This window comes from Ursus maritimus, unplaced genomic scaffold (assembly GCF_017311325.1).
Source record: "Ursus maritimus isolate PB19 unplaced genomic scaffold, ASM1731132v1 scaffold_1, whole genome shotgun sequence".
NCBI lineage: Eukaryota > Metazoa > Chordata > Mammalia > Carnivora > Ursidae > Ursus > Ursus maritimus.
In genome coordinates this window covers 33,607,653-33,631,889 of record NW_024423343.1, presented here as the reverse complement: position 1 = coordinate 33,631,889, position 24,237 = coordinate 33,607,653, and the positions used below count along the sequence as shown (strand labels likewise).

At 35.9% G+C, this 24,237-nt stretch overlaps 2 protein-coding genes across 6 annotated transcripts in view; one reads left to right on the top strand and one right to left on the bottom strand.

Moving 5' to 3' along the window:
* The window catches only part of FAM126B (family with sequence similarity 126 member B), an 84,229-nt gene extending 75,657 nt beyond the window's left edge, over positions 1-8,572 (bottom strand). For 2 of the 4 annotated variants that reach the window (XM_008687340.2, XM_008687343.2), the window contains exons 1-2: positions 8,269-8,354; positions 7,470-7,503 (exon numbers count right to left, since the gene is read on the bottom strand). The gene's annotated coding sequence lies outside the window, so the exon portion shown is untranslated. Of the gene's footprint in view, positions 1-7,469; positions 7,504-8,268; positions 8,355-8,501 lie in introns of those variants that run through there. The other 2 variants (XM_008687341.2, XM_040642084.1) reach the window with 2 other exon arrangements.
* A 9-nt stretch (positions 8,573-8,581) lies between these two features.
* NDUFB3 (NADH:ubiquinone oxidoreductase subunit B3) lies at positions 8,582-16,793 on the top strand. 2 transcript variants are annotated; one of them, XM_008687339.2, is made up of 3 exons: positions 8,582-8,723; positions 14,297-14,438; positions 16,502-16,793. In XM_008687339.2, the coding sequence occupies exons 2-3, from the start codon at positions 14,299-14,301 to the stop codon at positions 16,653-16,655; spliced, it is 294 nt and encodes a 97-aa protein (XP_008685561.1). In that variant the 5' UTR covers positions 8,582-8,723; positions 14,297-14,298; the 3' UTR covers positions 16,656-16,793. The 2 variants fall into 2 exon arrangements, with proteins under 2 accessions (XP_008685561.1, XP_040498053.1); XM_040642119.1 differs by lacking the exon at positions 8,582-8,723 and adding an exon at positions 8,737-8,759.
* Positions 16,794-24,237: the final 7,444 nt, after the last annotated feature.

The following is a 24,237-nucleotide window of genomic DNA, read 5'->3' as shown; positions in this document are numbered from 1 at the left end:
TGACCTTGAGAATGGAAGCCACATGCTAAAAATGCCATAGGAAAAAGACAGGAGGAGCCTGGATCCTTGACAACTTTGTGGAGATGCCCTATCAGTCCTAGACTGCCAATTTCTGACTTTTTTTTCACAAGACAAAGAAATGAATTACTATCTTGTTTAAGCAATGATTATTTCTTATCTCTGTTTCTAGCAGCCAAACACAATTCCTCACTGATAAAATGAAAAAGAGACTCCAGCAACAAATCTGTGGTCTAAGATGCAAACAGCCATCTCAGCTATGCTTCAACTTAATGATGATAAAATGTAAGACATTTCCACTGAAAGGGGACAGAGTAGGAAGTTAAGACTAAACAAAGAGCTTATACTCTGTGAAGGTACAGCACCAATATAGTTCAGTTGGAGGGGTGTTTATAGTAGTTTGGTACAGTGACAAGATTTCATAATACAGTACTGTAATCTCTTGCCAACATTTAGGAGTTATGTTCTAGAAAAGTAATATGGCTTATAAAACTGTGACTGGCAAGACCAAATTATATGAAAATAAGAGGTTAGGAAAAATAAACATTTTGATTAAAGATGTTAAATCTGCTGTTTAAAAGCTGTTCAAATAAAAAAAATCAGTGACCTTTCTACCGAATAACCTCCTTCAAGTTTTCAGGTAATATTGTTGTATGCATAACAATCAAATCAGGCTGATTTCCCACATATTATGCAGAATATTCTACTTCATAAAGATTTTGAACCTGCCCTACCTAGCTTGCCATTTAACATCTTTTGTACTTATGTTTTTATCTGTACTTGTGAAGTCTCAACAAAACATTTCAAATTCTTAGTGAATGTGTCATTTTTTTGGACTGTTTTTCATCCTTACATTAAGAAATGGAAAATAATCTGAATGTTTGTGTCTCACCAAAATTCATATATTGAAATACTAAGCCCCAATGTAATGGTATTAGGGGGTTGGGCCTTTGGGAGGTGATTAGGTCAAGAAGGTAGTCCTCTCATAAATGGGATGTGTACACTTATAAAAGAGACCCCAGAGAGCTCTCTTACCCCTTTTACCATCTGATAACACAATGAGAGGACAGCCATCTCAGAACCAGGAAATAGGCTCTCAATAGAAAAACAATTTGCTGGCACATTGACTTGGACTTCCCAGCCTCCAGAATTGTGAGAAATAAACTGCTATTTAAGCCACCTAGTTTATCGTACTTCTTTAGAGCAGCCCAAACTGACAGAGACAGTGTCTTTTCTACTTCTCCATTCCCCTGAATTCAGGCTAGCTTTGCGAGTTGCTTTGACCAAGAGAATGTGACGGAAGGGACATTATGTAAGTTCCAAAGCCTAAGCCCTAAAGAGAGCTTGTAGCCCTGCAGCTTCTACCTTCACCTTTTTAGAATGCTACCCTGAAAATCCCATGTAAGGTTGCCAGACTAGCCTACTACAGAATGAGAAGCCACACTGAGAAGACTGAAGCACTTTAATGGACAGCTAGCACCAAGTACAAACATGTAAGTGAGGACACCCTGGACCTTCCAACTCAGTCAATTCTCCGGGCAGATTCAACTACATGAGAGAGCCAAGTGAAACCTACAGAGGAACTGTTCAGTCAATCTACAGATGATGGAAAATAATAAATCCCTTTGCCCTAAGTCATTAAGTTTTGGTGTAGTGTGTTAGGCACCAATACAAAAAAAAAAAAAAAAACACCCAAAAAACTAAAAGAAACAAACAAAAAAAACCCCCGACAACTTTATAATAACAATACTTAATAGTTTCTTGAAGATGAGAAAAATCACTCAAGATTTTCATCTTTAATTCACCTATTGTAATATCCTGGAGGTTACGCTGACTCCAATGCTTCATTCCACTATGATTAAAAAAACGAAATTAATGTACAAAAGTACAACAGGGAGCCATTAAAGTATTTTGAATGAAGTAATATGTGATAGGTACTTCAGAAAGAACACTCTGGTTGCACTGTAGAATGGACTGGAGGGAAAAAAGACGCCAGGATGACCCATAAGACTGCTGGAATGGTCCTAGTGAAAGGCCTAGAAAGAGGTTAGAGGCCTAAACTATCACTGCTGCTGCTGCCACTACTACTATATTTACTATGTACTTATGATGCACTAAATACTGTAAAAAGAACCTTACTTATATTTGGTCATTTAATCTTTCTAATACCCTTTAAATTTATTATTATTATTTTTTAAATAGACTCACAGAAGTTCCCAAAATATGTGCCCGGAGGTTCCAGGTACCCTTGGTTCAGTTCCTCCCAATCGTAACATCTTACTTAACTATGGTAAAATATCAAGACCAGGAAATTCACATTGGCACAGTCTACAGAGGTTATAGAGATATCAGCAGTTATATGACCACTCACTTTTGTGTGCGTGTTGTGTGTGTGTAGTTCTATACAATTTTATAACATACGTATATTTGTGTAACTACTCCCACAATCAAGATACAGAGTGTTGGGGCGCCTGGGTGGCTCAGTTGGTTAAGTGTCTGCCTTCCGCTCAGGTCATGACTAAGGATCCTGGGATCGAGCCTCACCAGCGGGAAGCCTGCTTCTCCCTCTCCTGCTCAACCTGCTTGTGCTCTCTCTCTCTCTGTCAAATAAATAAATAAAAATCCTTAAAAAAAAACAAAAAACAAAAAACAAGATACAGACTGTTCTATCGAGAGGCTCCCCTCTCCCTGATCCTTAACCCCTGGCATCAATTAATCTGCTCTTCATCTCTATAACTTTGCTATTTTAAGAACACTATATAAATGGAATCATACAGTATGTAACCTTTTGAGAGCAGCTTTTTTCACTTAAGACTCTTCTAAGATGTTGCATGTATCAACAGTTCATTCTTTTTTTATTGCTGCGTAGTAGTCCATGGCATAAATGTGCCACTTTGTTTAACTAGTCACTTGTTGAAGAACATTTGAGTTGTTTCCAGTTTGGGGCTATTAGGAATTAAGTTGCTATGAGCATTCACATACAGATTTTTATGTGAATTTAAGTTCCAATTTCTCTGGAATAAATGCCCAAGAATGCAATTGTGCAGCTGCACAATTCTGTTTCTAATGACAAAGAAACTGAGGCTACACATGTGGAGCTGGAATTCTAATCTAGATAGTACACCTCTAAGTCCTGACTCTTCATACTTCTTCTAAAGGTTGGAGAAATTGAGAGAAGTAAATGGAATTTAAAAAGTAGTAAGAAGGTAGAGTCAACAGATCCTACCGTTGTTGAGATAAGGAATAAATGAATAAAGTGTCAAAGATAATACCAGGTTCTAGCTTCAGCACATTAAATGATAAAAGATAAAATATGAATTCACTTTTAGACATACTGTCTTCGAGGGACATGCAGGTCATCCTCATCTAGCAGGCAATTAGATTTATAAAACAGGAACCAGAGAACAAGAAAAAGCTCTCGATTAGAGACACACTTAGATGCTAACTGAACAAATAAAAACAGAGGGACAAGGTACAGAATGAGAAGAGATTTGACCACGGAACTCTGAACAGAAACATTCACTCCTTCTAGTTCTTTTCCACTAAAAATGGTCAGTAGTGTGATAGACTGCAAGTTCATATTAACTTCAGATTTTACAACCATCAAGTAGAAAGGACAGTAGTATACGCCCCACTCCCTTTTTCACTTAGAAAAAACTACAAAAGGAATACATGCTGGTTAAAAAGCCTCACTACTACTCTGTTTAATACCATAATGGTGGATACATGTCATTTTGCATTTGTCCAATGTACAAGGCCAAGACTGAACTCTAATGTAAGCTATGGACTTTGGGTGATAATGATGTATCAATGTAGGTTAGTCAATTGTAACAAATGTACCATTTTGTGGGTGATACTGATAATGGGGAAGGCTACACATGTGTGTGGGGTGGGTATGTGGTATATCTTTGTACCTCTCAGTCAATTTTACTGTGAAACTAAAACTGCTCTAAAAAGAAAGTCTGATAAAAAGAAATTGCTTTTAATCCTCCATACAAAAGAGTATATTTTAAAAATCATTAGTTTCATTCCTCATTGAGCATCCAACTCCCTCCACACATTTTCAAAAAATATATGGGGAAAGGAATTTAAGGAAATAAACTGACAAATCTTAGTAGTAAGAAAAGTCTATATTAAGAATCAAGCACTATCAAGAGTCAAGGAATATGTCAATTATACCTCAATTTTAAAAAAAGAGTTAAGCCATTAATAACAAAAGTGATAAATTGAATTCTAATATTTTGGGGGGTTCAGTGTTTTACATAGAACAAAGTAACTATTTTGTGACCCACGCTTAGCCATTCAATAAATTGGTTTCAGTTACCATATTTTGACTTTTTTTTAGCAGTTATATTTCAAACCTAGAAAGAACTCTAATTCTATAAATGATCAAAGTCATACCTCTTAATACATTACAGAATTGAGTTTTTAGATCTTTCTCCAAAATTAGTCTACTCATCTACTTTTTCTCATACCTGTCTCCATGGCAGAGACCCAAACAGAAAAGTCTAGACTTCATTAAAAATGGACCATGAATTTCTAAATAGGGCCCACGTCAAAGTCAACACATTCACAGTTTCAAGTTTCAACATATATTAACGTATATATGAGTGAACGCTTACACAAAAGATAAATGTATATCTTCAATGTATCATAGCAATATCCCAAAAAGAACTTTAATCAAGAAAACATCCAATTTTTATTTTCCAGTTCTATTTAATTCTAAAACTAGACAGATTTCAGAGACATTAAGAGAATAAGATATGACTAAACATCTGTGCAATTAGCACAGGTCTGAACTGTAAAAGAAATTAGTTTGGTTTATGGAAAGCAGCTAACTGCCAAGTAAAAACTAATCCAAACCAAAACATTGACAATTTTTATTTCTGGCAACTTTAGCTGCTGGTTAGAAAATCTAGCCCAGGGTCGCCTGGGTGGTGCAGTCGTTAAGTGTCTGCCTTCGGCTCAGGGCATGGTCCCGGCGTTCTGGGATAGAGCCCCACATCAGGCTCCTCCGCTAGGAGCCTACTTCTTCCTCTCCCACTCCCCCTGCTTGTGTTCCGTCTCTCGCTGGCTGTCTCTCTCTCTCTTATTAAATAAATAAATAAATAAATAAATAAATAAATAAATAAATAAATAAAATCTTTAAAAAAAAAAAAAAGGAGAGAAGAAAATCCAGCCCAGCTATGACATTAAATAGTGAAATTTTATTGAACTATAAAAATATTGGTAGATTTAGCAGCCCTTTCTTTCAAGTGAAAATTACTGTTGCTACTTCATACCACAAGTATGACAGCCATGAATTAGATCAATAATTCTAAAGTGAGGGGCGCCTGGGTGGCTCAGTCGTTAAGCGTCTGCCTTCGGCTCAGGGTTTGATCCCAGGTCCCTGGGATTGATCCCCGCATTGGGCTCCCTGCTCCGCTGGGAGCCTGCTTCTTCCTCTCCCACTCCCCCTGCTTGTGTTCCCTCTCTCGCTGGCTGTCTCTCTCTCTGTCAAATAAATAAATAAAATCTTAAAATAATAATAATAATAATTCTAAAGTGGAAGCCAGTGATGAACCATATTATCTAGGAGATCTTTTTTCCTTCAGAATATATCCACCTCCTTTCACATTCCCCCACCACTAAGATTCTGAAGGAAAGTGGAGGTGATATAATAGATACCTGTGTATGGTTGTTTGTTTTTTTTTTTTTTTTTAACTCCTAGATTATTCTGATACACATGTAACTCTCCACCTTCAGGAGAATTTCTGAATTAGGTCCAACTCTATTTTTTAACACTGTATCAACAGCAGGGAAAGGACCAGGGCTACAAAGAGACAAGAGCTTAGTACAAGAAGGCTCTGCAGGAAAGGGCTATATTCACACCAGTTGTAAGCCACCTTCAGAGATTTCTGTGTCAGCTCCCTCCAGAATTCATATTATATTTTAGACAATGACAAATATTCAGTTCATCATCCTGAGAAAGGCACATAGTCTACTAGCCAGATAAAAATATAAAAAGAAGCTATTTTGGACATCAAAAAAGCTAAGAAACCACAGAGAATTAAAGACAGAAATTCCTCTGTTGCTGCATTAAAAGAACAACAGCAAAGTACTTTTTTGGTGCAGCTGATAACTTGTCTAGAGACTTTCTGTCCATATTTTATCATTTTAGTTTTTTATTATGTAGCATTGGTTTTTCTATTATAAAGCTCAGTCAAGCTGAAAATCTTAATCATTATAGAATTTAATAAACCACCATTAAACACTAAACTGTGTATTAAAAACAATCAAACAAACCTAAATCCATATTACATGTCAAGATGGCTTAAGAGTTGGATTTAAAAAGCTTTGAAGGTCCATTTTAGGGCAAAAATTATACTTCTTTACAGCCAGTGTTTCAAATTCCTTACAAACAGCTCGGATACTGAAATGTGTCAGAAAAGTGGGCTTCTAATTATGTATAAATAATAAGCCAATTATTATTATATTCTAATTCTGACTAGTGTTTCTTAAATCACTTGGTAATTTCCTACTCAATGTTCAACTTCGTTGCATTCTATAATGACACCTACTGGCCATTCAAAATCAGCCATTAGTTCTCTAAGACAGCTCTAGTAGGCTGGTTACATAAGAAACACACATACACACAGAAATACACAGGCACACATTCACACCACCCTGCACAAAAGCAGAGATCTGTTCACAGGTACTCACACCACAGAACTCCACCTAAAATAGAAAGTATTCTTTGTGACTGAGATAGTATTACTCTTGCAAAAAGGTAAAAGACAAACAGTGAAACACCAATTATCAAAAATTTTAACTGAAGTCTGGATAAGTATCTCAGTACTCTAAACATTTCAGAACAAACTCTAATGATCCACCTCTCTTTGCCAAATGATATTTACAGAAAAAACAAATCTTTTAATTTAGGTTCTGGGATATACTAATATAAATTATCATTAATACAAAAAGGAAAATTGTACACTTGCTCATACAACATTAGTCCTTATCTTCTAAGCTAAAGTCTACATTTCAATCAGTTACATTTTAGCAATTTATAATACTTATTTTGAAGTTTTCCAGTGTGCTATAAAACCTAATTTTTAATGTAGTTCGTCCTTCTGTAACACATACTGAATGAAATTCCTATTTTATTCTACATCCATTGGGCAAACAATTATAAGAACTCAGAAAAAAAAAGATAATTTACAGTTCATTGTGTCTGTAAATACATTTTACCTCAGCTGGAGAGGTTCAAAGAGGAGTCTTCCTAAAACTAAGAAATAATTCATAACTAGTTTATCAGACGTAAAAAGCAAATTACTTAAAAGATGACTTCTTCTTCCCCATCCTATCCCCCTTCAAACCACCACTTTATTTTCACAGTCCCTAACATCCACAATATGTAGAGGGGGGAATCTAACAACTAATTTTCTAGTCATTTTCCAACTCGCACTTACCTCCTACTATAGATTTTTGAGGCTCTCCACTTTCCTGAAGATTAAAAAAAAAAAAATATTTATAATCAGCCTTGACCCTCAAAACAAATTCATGAACTACAAAACATAAACCTGGCTGCTCGCCTCAAACTAACGTATCTCTCAACCCAAGTCCGTATTTGGGATAAGCTCTTCCTGACTATCCTTCATGCTTCTTCACCGATACAGAGCCTGCCGAGGTAGAAAGCACTCAAACCAACGAAAAAACTACTCTGACACATCAATAGGTTGCAAGACCTCCTCTTCCAAGGGCGACAACCTAGTTGTTTGGGTAAATAATAGCCAAGGATTACATAATGTATAGCTATAAAGAGTTTGAAGGATCTGACCGCCAGTATAAATATGTTTCTTCTCCACACACTCTTCCCACCCCGAGAAATGGCCATAAGAAGCAATTCCTAGGATCTCTCTCCGGTGCCTGCAACGCCGCGTCCTTTTCTCTCTTGGAGCTTCGTGCAAGGAACTCCTCCAGCCCTCACGATATCGTCTTGCTCTCGCCTTTTTCCTGTCTCTGTCATTGCCACCGCAGCCCCCCACACCCTAGGCCCCCCACGTCGCCCCGCAAGGTTCAGCCTCCACCCGCCTCAGCTGCCTTCTCCCCACGACCCTCCCAAGCTGCTACCTGGTCTACGCGAGGTTCCGGAACCACCAACACTCCAGCTACCGCCTTCCCAGACCACCCTCGTCACATCCCCTCTATAGTTCCCGCAGCCCAAGAAGAATATCCCTCCTGATCTAGCACTCTGCGTCCCCCGCCTACCTGTCACCCCGCTGCCTCCGGCTTCTTACCGCCACCGCCTCCCGCAGCAGCCTGCCAACTGCAGCGCAACAACCAGCCTTTCCATTGGGTACTTCCACGCTCTAACAACTGCCTCGCTTATTGGCTGGACCATGTTCGCGGCCCTCCCCTCTGTGCAGGGTCTAAAGATTCCGGTCTCCGAGCAAGGAAAACCGCCTCTTCCCTGCCATTCTGTCCTCTACGATTATTCTTACCTCAGTCAGACCACCGATGCACAGATGCGCGGAAAAAATGTCGACTTCCTGCACCCTTCATGTCCTCTCCCCTCCGTCCAGGAATCCGTGACCTAGAGCGGAACGTTAAATGGCTTCTCTGCTTTCCTGCCGTAAGGCACTCCAGGAGACAACTTCCGTTTCCTCTTGGCTCCGGCTGGAGGATTGACTATTGAGTGTCGTGAGAGGTCAGATTGCTGTCAGGTAAATTAGAGTTGGTGGGACGCCTCTTAATCAAGAGTAAGAGTGAGACTCTGTTCGGGGATTGTAGAAAAGGGAGAGACTAAATGGAGAACGGTCTTGGGAGTATGTACCTCGAGGGAAGGGGATCAGAGAACTAGCAATAGAGAACAATGAAGTCCTGGGATAGTGAGGGGTAGTTAGTAAAAGGATGCGGTGAGAATTACTGTGGTTAAGTCCATATGCTTTTTTCCTCCTTTCCCACCCGCAAACCCCCGCCCTGTGTTTTCTGGTTTATCTCTGAGTTGAATAAAGGCAGAATAGCTCCAAATCGAAAAATTATAAAATAAGAGTAATTGCAATGCCTGTCTCACAACAATCATGTATGGTTTTAAGTAAGGCTTTTCTAGTGTGAATGTTTATGACAATGTTAAAGTGAAAAAAGCAGGGTACAAAATCACATCCATTTTTTAAGTGATTGCTATGTTTAAATTCCATATAAGTAGGTGCAGGGTACTGGAGGGGACACTAAAAGTTCACTTGTGTTTATTTTTTAATGTTTTTATTCACAATTTTAAAAATGAGGGGTAGTTGGGATATGCTTGAAAGTCGTTGGTAAACCGTAAGATTACATGTACTGTAAGTGGCATTATCCTCTTATTTTCTAGTTAGGGAAAGTATGCCAGGCCCCAATAGTGGAGGTGGAATTGATCTCCACCAAAATAGAGAGTCACTCCTAGCTTTTTAAAAGTTTCATGATCGTATGTTTTTTTCTTTGTTGAGCTAATAAACTTAACTTTTTTGTCTGAACAGTTCTGAAACTGAAATAATTATCCAATATTGAGTCCTTGGCATAATTTGTCATTTATCTAATTTTCGTTTTTATTGTGAAATATACATAGCAGAAGGGTGTATAAAATATAAATACATTTAAAGAATTATAATTAAGCAAACCCTCAGGTTAGAAAATAAAACATTGCCAATAACTTAGAACTTGCAGTCTCAGCAGACGTAATGACCCTTCAAAGAGGTGAAAATTGGTTCTTGGAGGAGAGGTGAAAAAAATTGAAGACTACAGTGGTTTGTGGCCCTCCAAAGAGCCATGGTACATTAGCAGATAAATACAGTATATCTGTGATATTAAAATTTCATTGGGGCGGGATCTGAGAATGTGATAAGGAAAAAAATATCCGAAAAAGCTCCTTTGGGGTGCAAGAATTAAAAATAGATTGAAAAACACTGCCTTAGAAGCTCCCTGTATGAACTTCTGTGATTCTATCTCTTCCAACAAGAGGTAACCACTATCCTGACTTGTGACAAACATTCACTTTTTTGGCTTTAATTTGTCCATGTATGGTGCATTTCTTTAAAAAATGAATTATTTGGTTTTTCAGTTTATATAAATGGGATCAAAGTGTATGTAATTTTTAAACTCACCCCTTGTTCATTATTTGTGAGATTTGTTCATACTTTCACATGTAGTTTTTCATTGTGTATTCTGTAGTGTGGCTTCCGTGAATAATCCATTATTATTGTTGGATATTTGGGTTGTTTACAGTTTGGGGCTATACATGTAAACAGTCTGGCTAAAAAGATTCTTATATATCTATTGTTAAAATATATATAGTTACACGTAAGAGTTTTTTAATTATAGTGCTGTCCAATGGAAATATAATGCAAGGCTGATATGTAATTTACAGTTTTCTAGTAGCCATATTCAAAAGGTAAAAGAAACAAAGTTAATTATATATTTTGTCTAATCCAGTATATTCAAAGTATTATTTCAAGATGTAATCAGTATTAAAAGTTATTAATGAAATATTCTACATTTTCTTCATACTGTCTCAAAATCGATGTATTTTACACTTAAGTACGTTGGTAAGTTTTCATAAATATAAACACTTGATCTGTGTTTATATTTTGCAAAATTTACAGTTGAAAATGTAGATCCATATGCCTAAATTGTTCCAAACACACTTTGAAATTTTCCAATAACTGATTTGATAATCCGACTTGAAATTTAAATTGTTTAAAATTAAATAAAAATTCTAGTTCCCCAGTTGCACTGGTCACACTTCAAGGTGAGCAAATATTGGTGCTAGTGGAGACCATATTGAATGTTGCAGATCTAGACCATAAGGTATTCAAATGTTTGACATTTCTAGGTCAGACAGTTTTTCACAATGTGTTAAGTCACATTCTCACCACCTGGGTGTGAATGTGGAAAACACATCAGTGGAAAACACATTGTGATCTGTTTTCCACAAATCTCACAATCTTACAAGGTAGGTTTTATCCTCATACTATATGAGGACACAAGTTCAGAGAGACTAAATTATTTGCCCGGAAGTTTATAGCTATTAATGGTCCATCCAGGATTAGATCTATATAGCACCAAAGTCTGCACTGAAGTAGAATTCCAAACTTCCTTCAAGTGATCAGGATATATTTTGATTTATGGCTATTCTGAAGTAGAAATAATTTTAAAAAGAAAATGAAAAGTTCCCTAGAAATCGTGTTGTTCAGCTTTTTGTAAAGTCATTGAAATATTCTATTTAGTAAATGTTTGTAAAGGGATGCTTTCTGAAATATTTTAATGAGGTAGAAGAGAAAATGCTTTGAATTTATTAAAGGAAATTAGGAGAAAAGAATATGTATACTTTCATGTTTTCTTTCAAAGATTTATCTCCCAAATTACTTAATATTTTGAACATAGTAATATTGTAATTTTGAAATAGCCTTCATATATGGTAATGCTTCCATTTTTCTTCTCTTTTTTTTTTTTAGGTGGGGGCAGGGAGGGGAGGGGTATGTGCAGAGAGAGAATCTTAAGCAGGCTTCATGCCCAGCATAGAGCCCAAGATAGGGCTTGATTTCACAACCCTGAGATCATGACCTGAGCTGAAATCAAGAGTTAGACGCTTAACCATCCAGCAGCCCCTCCATTTTTATTTTCAAAATCAAATGATTTCATCAAAAGATTTTGACATTTGTTTTGTATTTCTTTTCCAAGTATGCTGATACTCATTTAGAGTTAGTATTCTAGAATTGATATTTGCCACAATAAGGGTTTATCTTGTAATCTCTTTAAAGATTTTTGGAATGAACCATTAAAAAAATTTTTTTCTGAAAACATGGTTTGAAGAAACCAAGGTATCCTTCTAATTAAACACTTCTAGAAGTATTTCTTCTATAATAATGTATTGAATTTCAAAATCAGCCTGAAATCTGAAACCATATTTTTTTCCTTTATATTATTGAATCTACCAAATAATAAAGAAATAATAGATCATATGTTTCATTTGAAATTGTGAATGTTGTTTTAATTTATGTTTGGTGGGTGTTGGTTTTCATTCTTTTTTTAAATGTAAAAAACATCGGGGTACCTGGGTGGCTCAGTTGGTTAAGTGTCTGCCTTTGGCTCAGGTCAGAAGGATCGAGTCCCGCGTCGGGCTCCTTGCTCAGTGGGGAGCGTGCCTCTCCCTGTGCCTGCTGCTCCACCTGCTTGTGAGCTCGCTCTTTCTCACACACAAATAAATAAATTAATTAAATATTTTTAAAAAATAAATGTAGAAAATATCAGAATAATGTTTTGTGATTGTCTTAACATGTCTAAATATAAAGTGTTGGTTAATTTGTCAGAATTACTATGTATACCCCCCCCAATATTCTGGAAACTATTGTTTAATGGAATGAACATTTCACATAATGTATCTTTGGTATACACTATCTAATAATTACCTCTGTCTTCTAAAATGCAGTGTAAGAGCCCTGCCTTATTATTGGGCCTGTTCACAGTTGTAAATGCAGACATAATGGTAGTAATTATTTGGTTTGGTTTTATTTCTGGAGAGCAGTGATTATAGAATTGCTACTGCTAACCTTATACAAAGGGGGTATTAATTCATACCTCCTTAATTTGAAATTCATAGCAGTTTAACTCGGGACTGAACTCAAGTTTATTTTTACATTATCTATAAAAATAACACTAGTGGGGTGCCTGGCTGGCTCAGTCGGTAGAGTATGTGACTTTCTTTTTTTTAAGAGTTTTTTTTTATTTATTTGAGAGAGAGGGAGCAGGAGTGGGGAGGAGGAAGAAAGGGAGAAGCAGGCTATCCCCTGAGCAGGGAGCCCAATGCTGGGCTTGATCCCAGGACTCGGGACTCGGGGATCATGACTTGAGCCGAAGGCAGATGTGTAACCGAATGCACCACCCTGGCACCCCAAGCATGTGACTCTTGATCCTGGATTGTGAGTTCGAGCCCCATGTTGGATGTAGAGATTATAAATAAATAAACTTACAGACAGTAACACTAGTAAAACTGAAGTCTTTATTATAACCATTACAGGCATGTTTTATTTAAAGGGTAGGTGTCCTAAGGTCTCTGTTGCTCAAGTTCAGGAGTCAGCAAACCATAGCCAGCTGTCCAAATCCAGCATATTGCCTGTTTTTGTACTGCCCATGAGCTAAGAATGGTTTTTACAGACAAACTTTTAGAATGAATTTGCTAACTTAAGGAACCCTAACCTTGAGCCCCAGTTAAGCAAAATGTTATTCCCAAAAAAGGGAATTTCATTTTTTTCATCAGACCTGTATTACAAAAATTGTACTCAGTTATTATTATATTTTGAATTTTATCAATAAATTTTTTTTTCTCTTGTTATATAACTACCTACAAGATATCTTGGTCTGCAGAGCTTAAGATACTATCTGGCTCTTTACAGAAAAAGTTCATGTGATCATAGATATTTAAACACAATAACACTGCATTTTAAAAGAATCATCTGAACAACGCAGATAACAAAACAATATGTATATCTTCATTATGCGTATTTACACATTGTGAAAGGACTAAAAAGAAGGAAACAGTATTGCTTAGAAGTGAGGAGCAAGGACTCAAACCAAACTGCAAGGTTCAAAACCAATTGTACCATTTACTGTTTTTGTTACCTTCAGAAAGTTTCTTTTTTTTTTTTTTAAAGATTTTATTTATTTGTTCAATAGAGATAGAGACAGCCAGCGAGAGAGGGAACACAAGCAGGGGGAGTGGGAGAGGAAGAAGCAGGCTCAGCAGAAGAGCCTGATGTGGGGCTCGATCCCATAACGCCGGGATCACGCCCTGAGCAGAAGGCAGACGCTTAACCGCTGTGCCACCCAGGCGCTCCATCTTCAGAAAGTTTCTTACCTTGTTGGAGCTTCATTGTCTTCATGTGTAAAATGGTGATAATAACCATAATTCAAGTTCAAAGAGTTGTTTTAGGAGTAATGGAATTAATACATGTTAAAGCACTTTGATGCACCTGGCACATAGAGCACAATAAATGTTAGCTGTTCTTAAAATGAAGAAAGGAACAAAATAGTAAATGGTTATCTCTGAGTGGTGGGATTATTGATTTTTTTAAATATATTTTGTATATGTGTATTTCCTAACTGTGAATATACACTAGTTATATAATAGGATGCTGTTTTATAAAACCTGTTTACTCAGAATTTTCAGGTATATATATTGGCTCTCCTTTTAAAACATTAACAAATGTTTGGGTATTTGATATCTACAGTCGGTATAGTTCTCTTTTATGTTAATCTTATCCTTTAGACATGGCCCACGGACATGGGCATGAACATGGCCATGGTAAACTGGAACTTCCAGATTATAAACAATGGAAGATAGAAGGGACACCATTAGAAACTGTCCAGGAGAAGCTGGCTGCACGAGGGCTAAGGGATCCATGGGGCCGGTAAGAATTCTTGAATAATTTAGATAGAATTTATTCTAGAGGATCAGTATCTATGTTCCTTTTCTTTTCTTTTTTTTAATTTGTTTTAGCTATTCTAGGTTCTTTGTATTTACATTTAAATGTTAAAACAAGCTTTTCAGTTTCTACAAAAAAGCTGCTCAAATTTTAATTGGGATTACATTAACTCAGAGCTCAACTGAGGATAATTGATGTCTTAACAAGTTTAATCACTATATTGTACACCTGAAACTAATATTACACTGTATCAACTAACTGGAATTTAAATAAAAACTTTAAAAAATTGATGGCTTAACAATATTGAGTCTTCCAGTCTATGGACAGTTTAGATTCTGTTTAATTTTCTCAGTAGTGTTTTATTGCTTTAAAAACCTATCTTGTGTATATTTTGTTAAATTTATCCTGAATTACTCCTTATTTTATGTTATTGTAAATGGTAAATGGTTAAATTTAAATTTTTAATTTTCTTTGCTAATATGTGAAAATACAATGGAGTTTTATATATCGACTTTTTATCTTGTTACTTGGCTAAATTCACGTTTTCTAGCAGGTTTTTTTATACAGATTTCTTAGAATTTACTTAATAGATGATCATTTTGTCTAAAATCAGTGTTACTTCTTCCTTTTCAGTTTGTAAACTTTTTATTTCTTTCTTGCATTATTACACTGGCTAACACTAGTATAATAATGGACAGAGTGGTGTTAGCTGACAATCCATGCCCCGTTCCTTTTTTTTTTTTTAATTTATCCTTAAGTAATCTCTGCACCCAATACGGTACTCAAACTCGAACAGTGTGGGACCCTTAGATCAAGAGTCACATGCTGTACCAACTGATCCAGCCAGGAGCCCCTGTCTTGTTCCTAATTGGGGGAAAGCATTCTGTCTTTCACCACTGAGTATATTAGTTGTAGGGTGGTCATAGATGCCCTTCATCAGTAGAGTTTCTCTTGAGTGTTGAATTTTTTTAGAGGCTTTTTCTGCATCTATTGAGATGCTTACATAGTTTTTTCATTCTGTTAATATGATGAATTACTCTTATTGATTTTAAAATATCAAACCAATCTTGCGTTCCTGAGGTAAACCCTTCTTCATAATATATTATCCTTTCATAAATTGCTAGATTTAATTTTCTAAAATTCTGTTGAGAATATTTGCATCTGTGTTCTTGAAGGATATTACCCTATAGTTTTCTTCTAATGTCTTTGTCTGGTTTTGGTATCTGAATTAGATTTGATTAACTCTCATATTTTCTAGTAAGTCAGATTTTTAGAGTTAAGTGGGGTTTTTTTATATAACATGATTTTTTTCCACTCATTTATCCCTACCTATGAGAGAAGACTTTTTTTCACTAGCGCTCTCTGCATTCTGGTTACTTGTCTGTTCAGGATACTCAGAAGAATAATTGCCAGAGCAGAAAGTCAGTCTTTTTTTTTTTTTTTTTTTTTTTTTAGAAGTTAGTCTTGTAAAGCTCAGGCAGCTGTGACAGGGAAAAACTCTGACTCTCTGGAAGAATAATAATAATATTAAGTGTTATACTGTCTGTGCCAGAATATATCATATATTATCCTGTTTAATCTTTTTAATAACACTATAAGGTAGATAGTAATCACCATTGAGTAAAAGAGGAAGCAAGCCCTGACAGGTTAAGTAACTTGTCTAGCCTAAAAGGTTGTGAATCTAAGTGACAGAACAAAGTTTAATACCCAAATTTCTAACTTCCTTTTTAAATGATACTATAATGACTGCTATGGGCAAAGCCACACAGCTGACCTGTAATGAATAGACTGAAGTGAGTCTTGCATTTGGGAATTCTGTAAAATCCTAAGTATTAATGACTGTGAAATCATCAAGTCTTTTTCTTCTATTTTATATATGAAATGTGGGACCTAATTATCTTATGTCGCAGAAAGATTCCTACTATGATCCACTTAGATTATCTTATATAAGGGCATTTAAGTCTGTTAGAAAGATGAAAATTAAATGTTTCACCTAGTGAATGTACTAAGTTGTGTGTGATTATAATTTTTCCCTTTTTTTCTTCTAGCAATGAAGCTTGGAGATACATGGGTGGCTTTGCAAACAATGTTTCCTTTGTTGGTGCATTATTAAAAGGATTCAAATGGGGATTTGCTGCATTTGTGGTAGCTGTAGGGGCTGAATATTACCTGGAATCCAAGAATAAAGATAAGCATCACTGAAGATAATACCTGGAAGTATCTTAAAGGCTTCTTAACTCTCTTATAAAGATAAGATTTCTTCAATGTAGCTTACTCGTCTGTGTGTTTTTCCCTTAAATAATACTAGTAAGATTTAATAAAGTAAGAATACAAGTGCTAGTCTGTTTTTATCATTCTTAAAAAAAAAAAATGTCTCGGGGCACATGGCTGGCTCAGTTGGGAGAGCATGTGACTCTTGATCGTGGGTCATGGGTTTCAGCCCCATGTTAGCTGTAGGGATTACTTTTAAAGAATGTCTCAAGCCATATCAGCTTTGGTTTGAAATATGTGGGGGGACTGAGTCCTGGCAGTAGTGCATTCTGCATATGGCAGAAAGCCAGCATATATTTGAACAAATGCATATGTTCCAAAAGGCTTTCTTTTTCGTTTTTTCAAGTTTTTTCAGTGTGGTAAAGTTTGCCATCTGAACTATTTTTAAGTGTGCAGTCTGTGGTACTAAATACATTCAAAATGTGCAACCATCACCACCATCCATCCCCATAACTCTTTTTATCTTTTAAAACTGAAAGTCTATGCCATTAAACAATCAGTCCTCATTCCCCCTTCTCCCAGCTCTTGGCAACCACCATTCTATTTTCTGTCTCTATGATTTTGGCTACTCAAAAGTACCTCATATAAATGGAATGATAGAATATTTGTCTGTGACTGGCTTATTTCACTTATCACAATGTCTTCAAGTTTCATCTGTACTGTAGCATGGACCAGAATTTCCTTTCTTATTAAGTCTGAATAGTGTTCCATTGTATGTATATACTACATTTTGCCTTTCCATTCATCCATTGATGGACACTTGTTTGCTTCCACATTTTAGGTATTGTGAATTATACTACTGTGAACATGGGTGTACTCTAACAGGGTTTTAAATGGGAATTAGCCTTGCTGTTTTTACCATACTCTTCAAGTGCTTTAGCTTATACTGTAAAACACTTGCTGCCCAGTTCTGATTCACCTATTCATGTATCATGTTCATTTTTCTTTGTTGTGATATTATCTACTCTTGCCTTAGTCCTCATTATCCCAATGATTTGAAAAGATTGACATTTTTTTCTGTTTTTCTAACAACAAACTATGCATTTTTCCCACATTGAATTTTTACATTAAAAAAAAGATTTTATTTATTTATTTTTATTTGAGAGAGAGAGTGTGCGAGGACAAGCAGGGGGGAAGAGCAGAGGGGGAGGGAGAAGCAGGCTCCCTACTGAGCAGAGAGCCCAACGTGGGACTCTATCCCAGGACCCTGAGATTATGACCTGAGCTGAAGTCTTAACTGACTGAGCCACCAAGTTGCCCCAATTTTTTTAATTTTGATTAATTAAATTTCTAAGTTGAGACTTAAATGCAACTTCTTGAAGAGGTAATACTATTTCTTGAATAACAAAGTTAATATAAAACTCCAGGGTGATTTTTTTCTTTATAAATTTCTTCTTTATAAACATAAACTTGAGAAATCACTAAATACATGAGACAAGAATTCCTAATAGTGGTAAATAGAATGTGGTAAAATGGAATAATAAAAAAGACTGCAAATGGTAAGGAAAGTGTTAAGCAACAGAGAACAGTAGGAAAAATACAAATAGCAAGATGGTAGATTTAAATTTGATCATATGAATAATTAAATGTAAATGGTCCAAAATTGAAACTCTAGAATCTTTCAATTAAAACACAGATTGTCAGCTTAGGCAAAAAAATAAGACCCAATATAAGCTGTTTACATGAAAACTCCTGTAAAACAGGGTAAAAGTAGAAAAAATATACTGTGCAAACAGTAATGAAAAGAATATTGACAAATTTCAGAATAAAGACTATTCTCACTCCATAATAATGGAGGATTCAGTTCATTAAGACATAAAAATCTGAGGCGCCTGGGTGGCTCAGTTGTTAAGCGTCTGACTTTGGCTCAGGGCATGATCCCGGAGTCCTGGGATCGAGCCCCACATCAGGCTCCTCTGCTGGGAGCCTGCTTCTTCCTCTCCCATTCCCCCTGCTTGTGTTCCCTCTCTCGCTGGCTGTCTCTATCTCTGTCGAATAAATAAATAAAATCTTAAAAAAAAAAAAAAAAGACATGGGGCGCCTGGGTGGCACAGCGGTTGAGCATCTGCCTTCGGCTCAGGGCGTGATCCCGGCGTTACGGGATCGAGCCCCACATCAGGCTCCTCTGCTATGAGTCTGCTTCTTCCTCTCCCACTCCCCCTGCTTGTGTTCCCTCTCTCGCTGGCTGTCTCTATCTCTGTCGAATAAATAAATAAAATCTTTAAAAAAAAAAAAAAAAAGACATAAAAATCTGAAATGTATATGCACAGAGCTTTATTTTTTTTTAATATGTCCAGACTTGTTTATTGGTAATCTGAAACCAGGCCATTACAATAAAGAGAGGTACGACAGCCTACAGGAATTTTGAAGTAAAAGATAAAAGGGGTTCCTGAAGTCGCACAGAGCTTTAAGTTATATGAAACAAATAGAACTAAAGGGAGAAATAGGCAAATCCACAATCACAGCTGAAGATTTCAATACTCTCAGTAATTGATAGAAAAAGTAGAAAATCATCTCGCCTATAGAAAACGTGAACAACACTATAGCTTGATGTAATATTTATAGACCACTCTGCTCCAAAACAGTAGAGCATTCATTCTTTTCAAGTGCACATGGACCATTTATTGCAACAGACTATATTCTGGGCCATGAAACAATATATTTAAGAAGACTGAAATTACACAAAACATTCTCAGATCACAAAGAAATTAGACAAAAAGTAACATACCTGAAAAATCCACCCCATTTGGAAATTGGTTGGCACACTTGTAATACCCTCTGATCAAAAAAGAGGTCTAGAGAAATTAGAAATTCTTTTTTTTTCCTTTTTTTTTAAGATTTCATTTTCTTTTTATTGATTTGACGGAGAGAGCACAAGAGTGGAGGGGGAGGGGCAGAGGGAGAAGCAGTCTCCCCTTGGAGCAGGAAGGCCAGTGTGGGACTTGATCACAGGACCCTAAGATTATGACCTGAGCCAAAGGTAGATGCTTAACCAATTGAGCCACCCTGGTGCCCCAGGAAATTAGAAATTCTTAACTGTATAAAATGAAACACAAATACCAAAATTGTGGGATACAACTAATAAGAATGACCTCTAGCCAAACTGATAAAAGACACAAATTAATAATAGTAATGAAAACAGAGACATCACTACAGATCCTGGAGACATTAAAACAGAAAAGCATTTTGCAAACAACTTTATGCTAATACATTTTGATTAAAATGGCAATGGCCTTAAAAAGACAAAATGACCAAAGCTCACTAAAGAAGTAAATAACATGGGGTGCCTGGCTGGCTCAGTCAGTAGAGTATGTGACTCTTGATCGCAGGGTCATGAGTTTAAGCCCTATATTGGGTATAGAACTTACTTTAAAAATTAAACAAATAAAACAGTAGATACTCTGAATACCCATGAGTAAACTCATTTGCTGGGTTGGGTGCAGAAAAGATGGAAAGTGCAGTGCTTGACATGTTTATAACAGAGAATAACAATAATTTTTCTCTCCTATTTTAGAGTTTTTCTTATCCACCATAATTTTTTCTGGAAGCAAAGAGTAAAGTTTTCCTTATACTATGGCCTGAATTCCTAGGAACTCCAGAGAATACAAACCACTGTCATCTTAGCTGTTGCCATTACTTGGACTAGAACCAGTTAAATGTAATATTCATTCGTAAAATGTATGACCAAAGTACAATTGGAAATAATGTTAATTATGTGTTTGCTAGCCTCATAAATAAGCACTGTAGATGATTATATGTAAAAGTACTATTAGCTCCATTTTGTATGTAGGGCAAGTCCATGGTAAAGTAACAAAGCTTAAGATAGCACAGCTAGTAATATCCAGAATTAGATTTTCAATCCAGGTCTCACTCCTAACCACCATATTACTTTACCTATCATGTTGTATTTGTGATAAGTACTATAAGATGCATTAAAATTATTTTTTTGGATCTTATCTCAAAACGAATTATGCTTGAAGTAAACTCTAGGGATTCTTAAAAATCTAAACTATGGCATGTAATATATAATGAAAAACAGCAAATAATGAATACAGTAATGTTATTGTCTTCCTTTACTTTGAATAAAACTATTTTGATACACCTACTGAAACAAATTCACACATTTTTTTAAAAAGTAACATGAGAGGGAAAAAAAGTAACATAGAGGACGTCAGGGGACAAGGTGGGGTAGAAAATGTACATAAATACAAAAACATGGAAACATTAAGTATTTATACATGTGAGTAGTCAATATGATAGAAGAAACAGATTAGAAGAAAATGAAAAAGGAAAGGAAGGGGTTGCAGGATATCGGCATGATGGAAACAGTAGAGACAAGCAGAACTTAGTATTCAGTGTATATTTACAGCCTTAGGGTGTTATTTACAGTCATCCACTTGCTTCAATCAAATGTAGATTTTAATGATACTGTGGAAAGAAAGATGCTTTCATTTTTTGGTTTTTGGTTTTTGGGTTTTTTTAATTTTAGAGAGAATGCATGTGAGCAGGGGGAGGGGCAGGAGGAAAGGGAGAGAATCTCTAGCAGACCCTGGCACTAGTGCAGAGCCTGCCGCCGGGCTCAATCTCATGACCTGAGATCATGATCAGAGCAGAAATCAAGAATTGGACACTTAACCAACTGAGCCACCTAGGCACCCCAGAAGGAAGATGCTTTATATTGGGTTTTAAAGGAGATGCACAGTCTGCATATTAAAGTAAATTTGTTTAGCTTCATAGAGACACAGGACATTGGCAAGGCCCACTTAATTAGGGGCTAGAAAGAAGTATTCCAGGAAAAATAATTTGAGTCCTACCCTTCATTCTTCTCTTTCTCTTCCCTATTCTTTTTAAAGATTTTATTTATTTATTTATTTATTTGACAGAGATAGAAACAGCCAGCAAGAGAGGGAACACAAGCAGAGGGAGTGGGAGAGGAAGAAGCAGGCTTCCAGTGGAGGAGCCTGATGTGGGGCTCGATCCCAGATCCCAGATCACCGGATCATGCCCTGAGCTGAAGGCAGACGCCTAATGACTGAGCCACCCAGGTGCCCCATCTCTTCCCTATTTCTGATCATATTTACCATTTTTCTTTTAAAAATTTGGTTATCAGAGCATAGATTTGTTTTCTAACATGATGGTCCCCCAAATGGGATACATGCAACTCAGGGAAGGTGCAAGACTATCCATTGGAGAGAAGAGAAAATATTTAAACATACATATATATTTTTTTCATGTTTAATAAAAATGAATTCAATTTTGCTGAAGTTTATTGTATAGATTGGCAGTGGGATTTTCCCTCATTTGGTGGATTCCAAGTGGTCACATAGAATTTATAGTAAATAGGGGATCTTGTAGGGAAAATGGGAATTCTACCCTCCAAAGAAGAGAATAAAGAAACTTTTCAGCAAATTGCTACAGACTGTATTTTGTATGTGCTTGGTTTGTGGAATTTATTATCTACTAGTTTAAACTAATCTTCATGAAGTAGATAAGTAGCTTAGATTTTTACAAAGAAACTGCTGATTGAAGCTAATACTGATAATGCAAAAACAAGAAACAAGAAGAAAGTAACAAAGCTATGAACTTTTGTCAGCAACATTACTAGGTAAATACAATGATCTAATCATGATAACAGCCAACCCCCCCCCCCAAAAAAGAAAAAAAATCAAGAAGACCGAAATATGGACTTGGACCCACTATCAGTACAATGAATCTTGCCCTAAGAGTACATTGATCTGAAAGAAAAAAGAGAGAGAGGGAGCGAGGGAAGGAGACAAACTATAAGAGACTCTTAACTATAGAGAACAAAATGAGGGTTGTGGAGGGGAGGTTGGGGGGGGATGAGCTAAATGGGTGATGGGTATTCTGGGGGGCACTTGTCATGATGAGCGCTAGATGTTGTACGTAAGTGATGAATCACTAAATTCTACTCCTGAAACTAATATTACACTATATGTTAACTAACTAGAATTTAAATAAAAACTTTAAACATGAAGAATACACTGATCTGATACATTAACTAATGATAACATTAGTTATCATGATGAACATGATAACATTAGTTATCATGATAAACAAATATTTTAAAATGTTTAATCTTTGTCTTAAGTTTAATCTCTATGTTTGTGTATTTTTAATGTACATAGATGATAATATTTACATATTACATATAAAATGTTAAGACAAAGATTGGAGTTTAATGTGATTTCTCCTCATAATATTCTGTTGTCATTAAAAAATAGCATTCAAAAAACTCATCAAAGTTTTAAAGTATTTTTTCAATGTATAGCTTATTACATAAAACCCAGGTAGTTTACAACAAAAATTCAATGTTACTTCATGATGGCCTCTCATTCAGTTGGCAATATGAGCCTCAAAATTTTATATAATCCTTGTGATCCTCAAAATCCCTAGAGTTGCAAGGTATTCAAGTTCAAATAAATATGCTAATGGAAGTGGAATCCTCCTAGTGAGTTTTGGCTTACCTCCAATACCAGTTTGGGAAGTGGGGGAAGAGGGTTTTGGTGCTGGGGGGTTTTCTTGTTTTTAAAAAATTTTTGTTTTGGGTTGGAAAATCAGCTTCAGAAACTAAGAAACTAGAACACTTGATGGAAATTGCATTTACTTGCCAATGATTCTATCAGAAAGGACCTACTGCAAAGGAAGTTTTACCTTAATTTTATATATTGCATTATATATAAAAGTAGATAATATTTTTATGTTGTATTACATTATTATATATTATAAATATTATATATAATAAAATATTCAAAATGCTAGCTCGGATAAAGATTAAATTATTAAATGCCACATATTGTCTTAGATTGAATTACCTTTGATACATACAAACAATTCAAAACATAGCTTCAGCTATTAAAAAAAAAAGACAAAATCAGGGCACCTGGGTGGTTCAGTCCGTAAAGTGTCTGACTCTTGATTTTGGCTCGGGTCGTGATCTCGGGGTCCTGGGGTCGAGCCCCACATCAGGGTCTCTACTCGGTGGAGAGCCTGCTTCTCCCTCTCCCACTCCTCCTGCTTGTGCTCTCTGTCTGTCTGTCTGTCTCTCTCTCTCTGTCAAATCAATCAATCAATCTTAAAAAAGAAAAAAGATAAAGTAAATAAATAAATCTTAAAAAAATGATTGTCTTAATTAATTAATTAATAAAAAATCTCTTGTCTCAAGGTCTGTGTGTTTTTCTGTTTAATCTCACATGCAGAAAGAAAGGGAGAAAGAAAGAAAGAAAAAGAAAGAAAGAAAGAAAGAAAGAAAGAAAGAAAGAAAGAAAGAAAGAAAGAAACTATTGAAATGTGGCCCCAAATTACAAAACTAACTGAAAAGAATTTTGGTCTTTGTAAAAGACTTATATTTCTGGGAATGTATTACAAAATAAGAAAACTACATACACTTAAAATGTAATGTAAATCAGGTTTTCTGCCATTTGGAAAAGTCATACATTTTCATTCTGTGGTTTTTTTTTTTTTTTTAAGATTTTATTTATTTATTTGACAGAGA

Coding starts and splice junctions, on each gene's coding strand:
- NDUFB3 (XM_008687339.2), top strand. CDS start 14,299: ATGGCCCACGGACATGGGCATGAACATGGCCATGGTAAACTGGAACTT. Junction 14,439..16,501: donor CTAAGGGATCCATGGGGCCG/GTAAGAATTCTT, acceptor TTTTTCTTCTAG/CAATGAAGCTTGGAGATACA.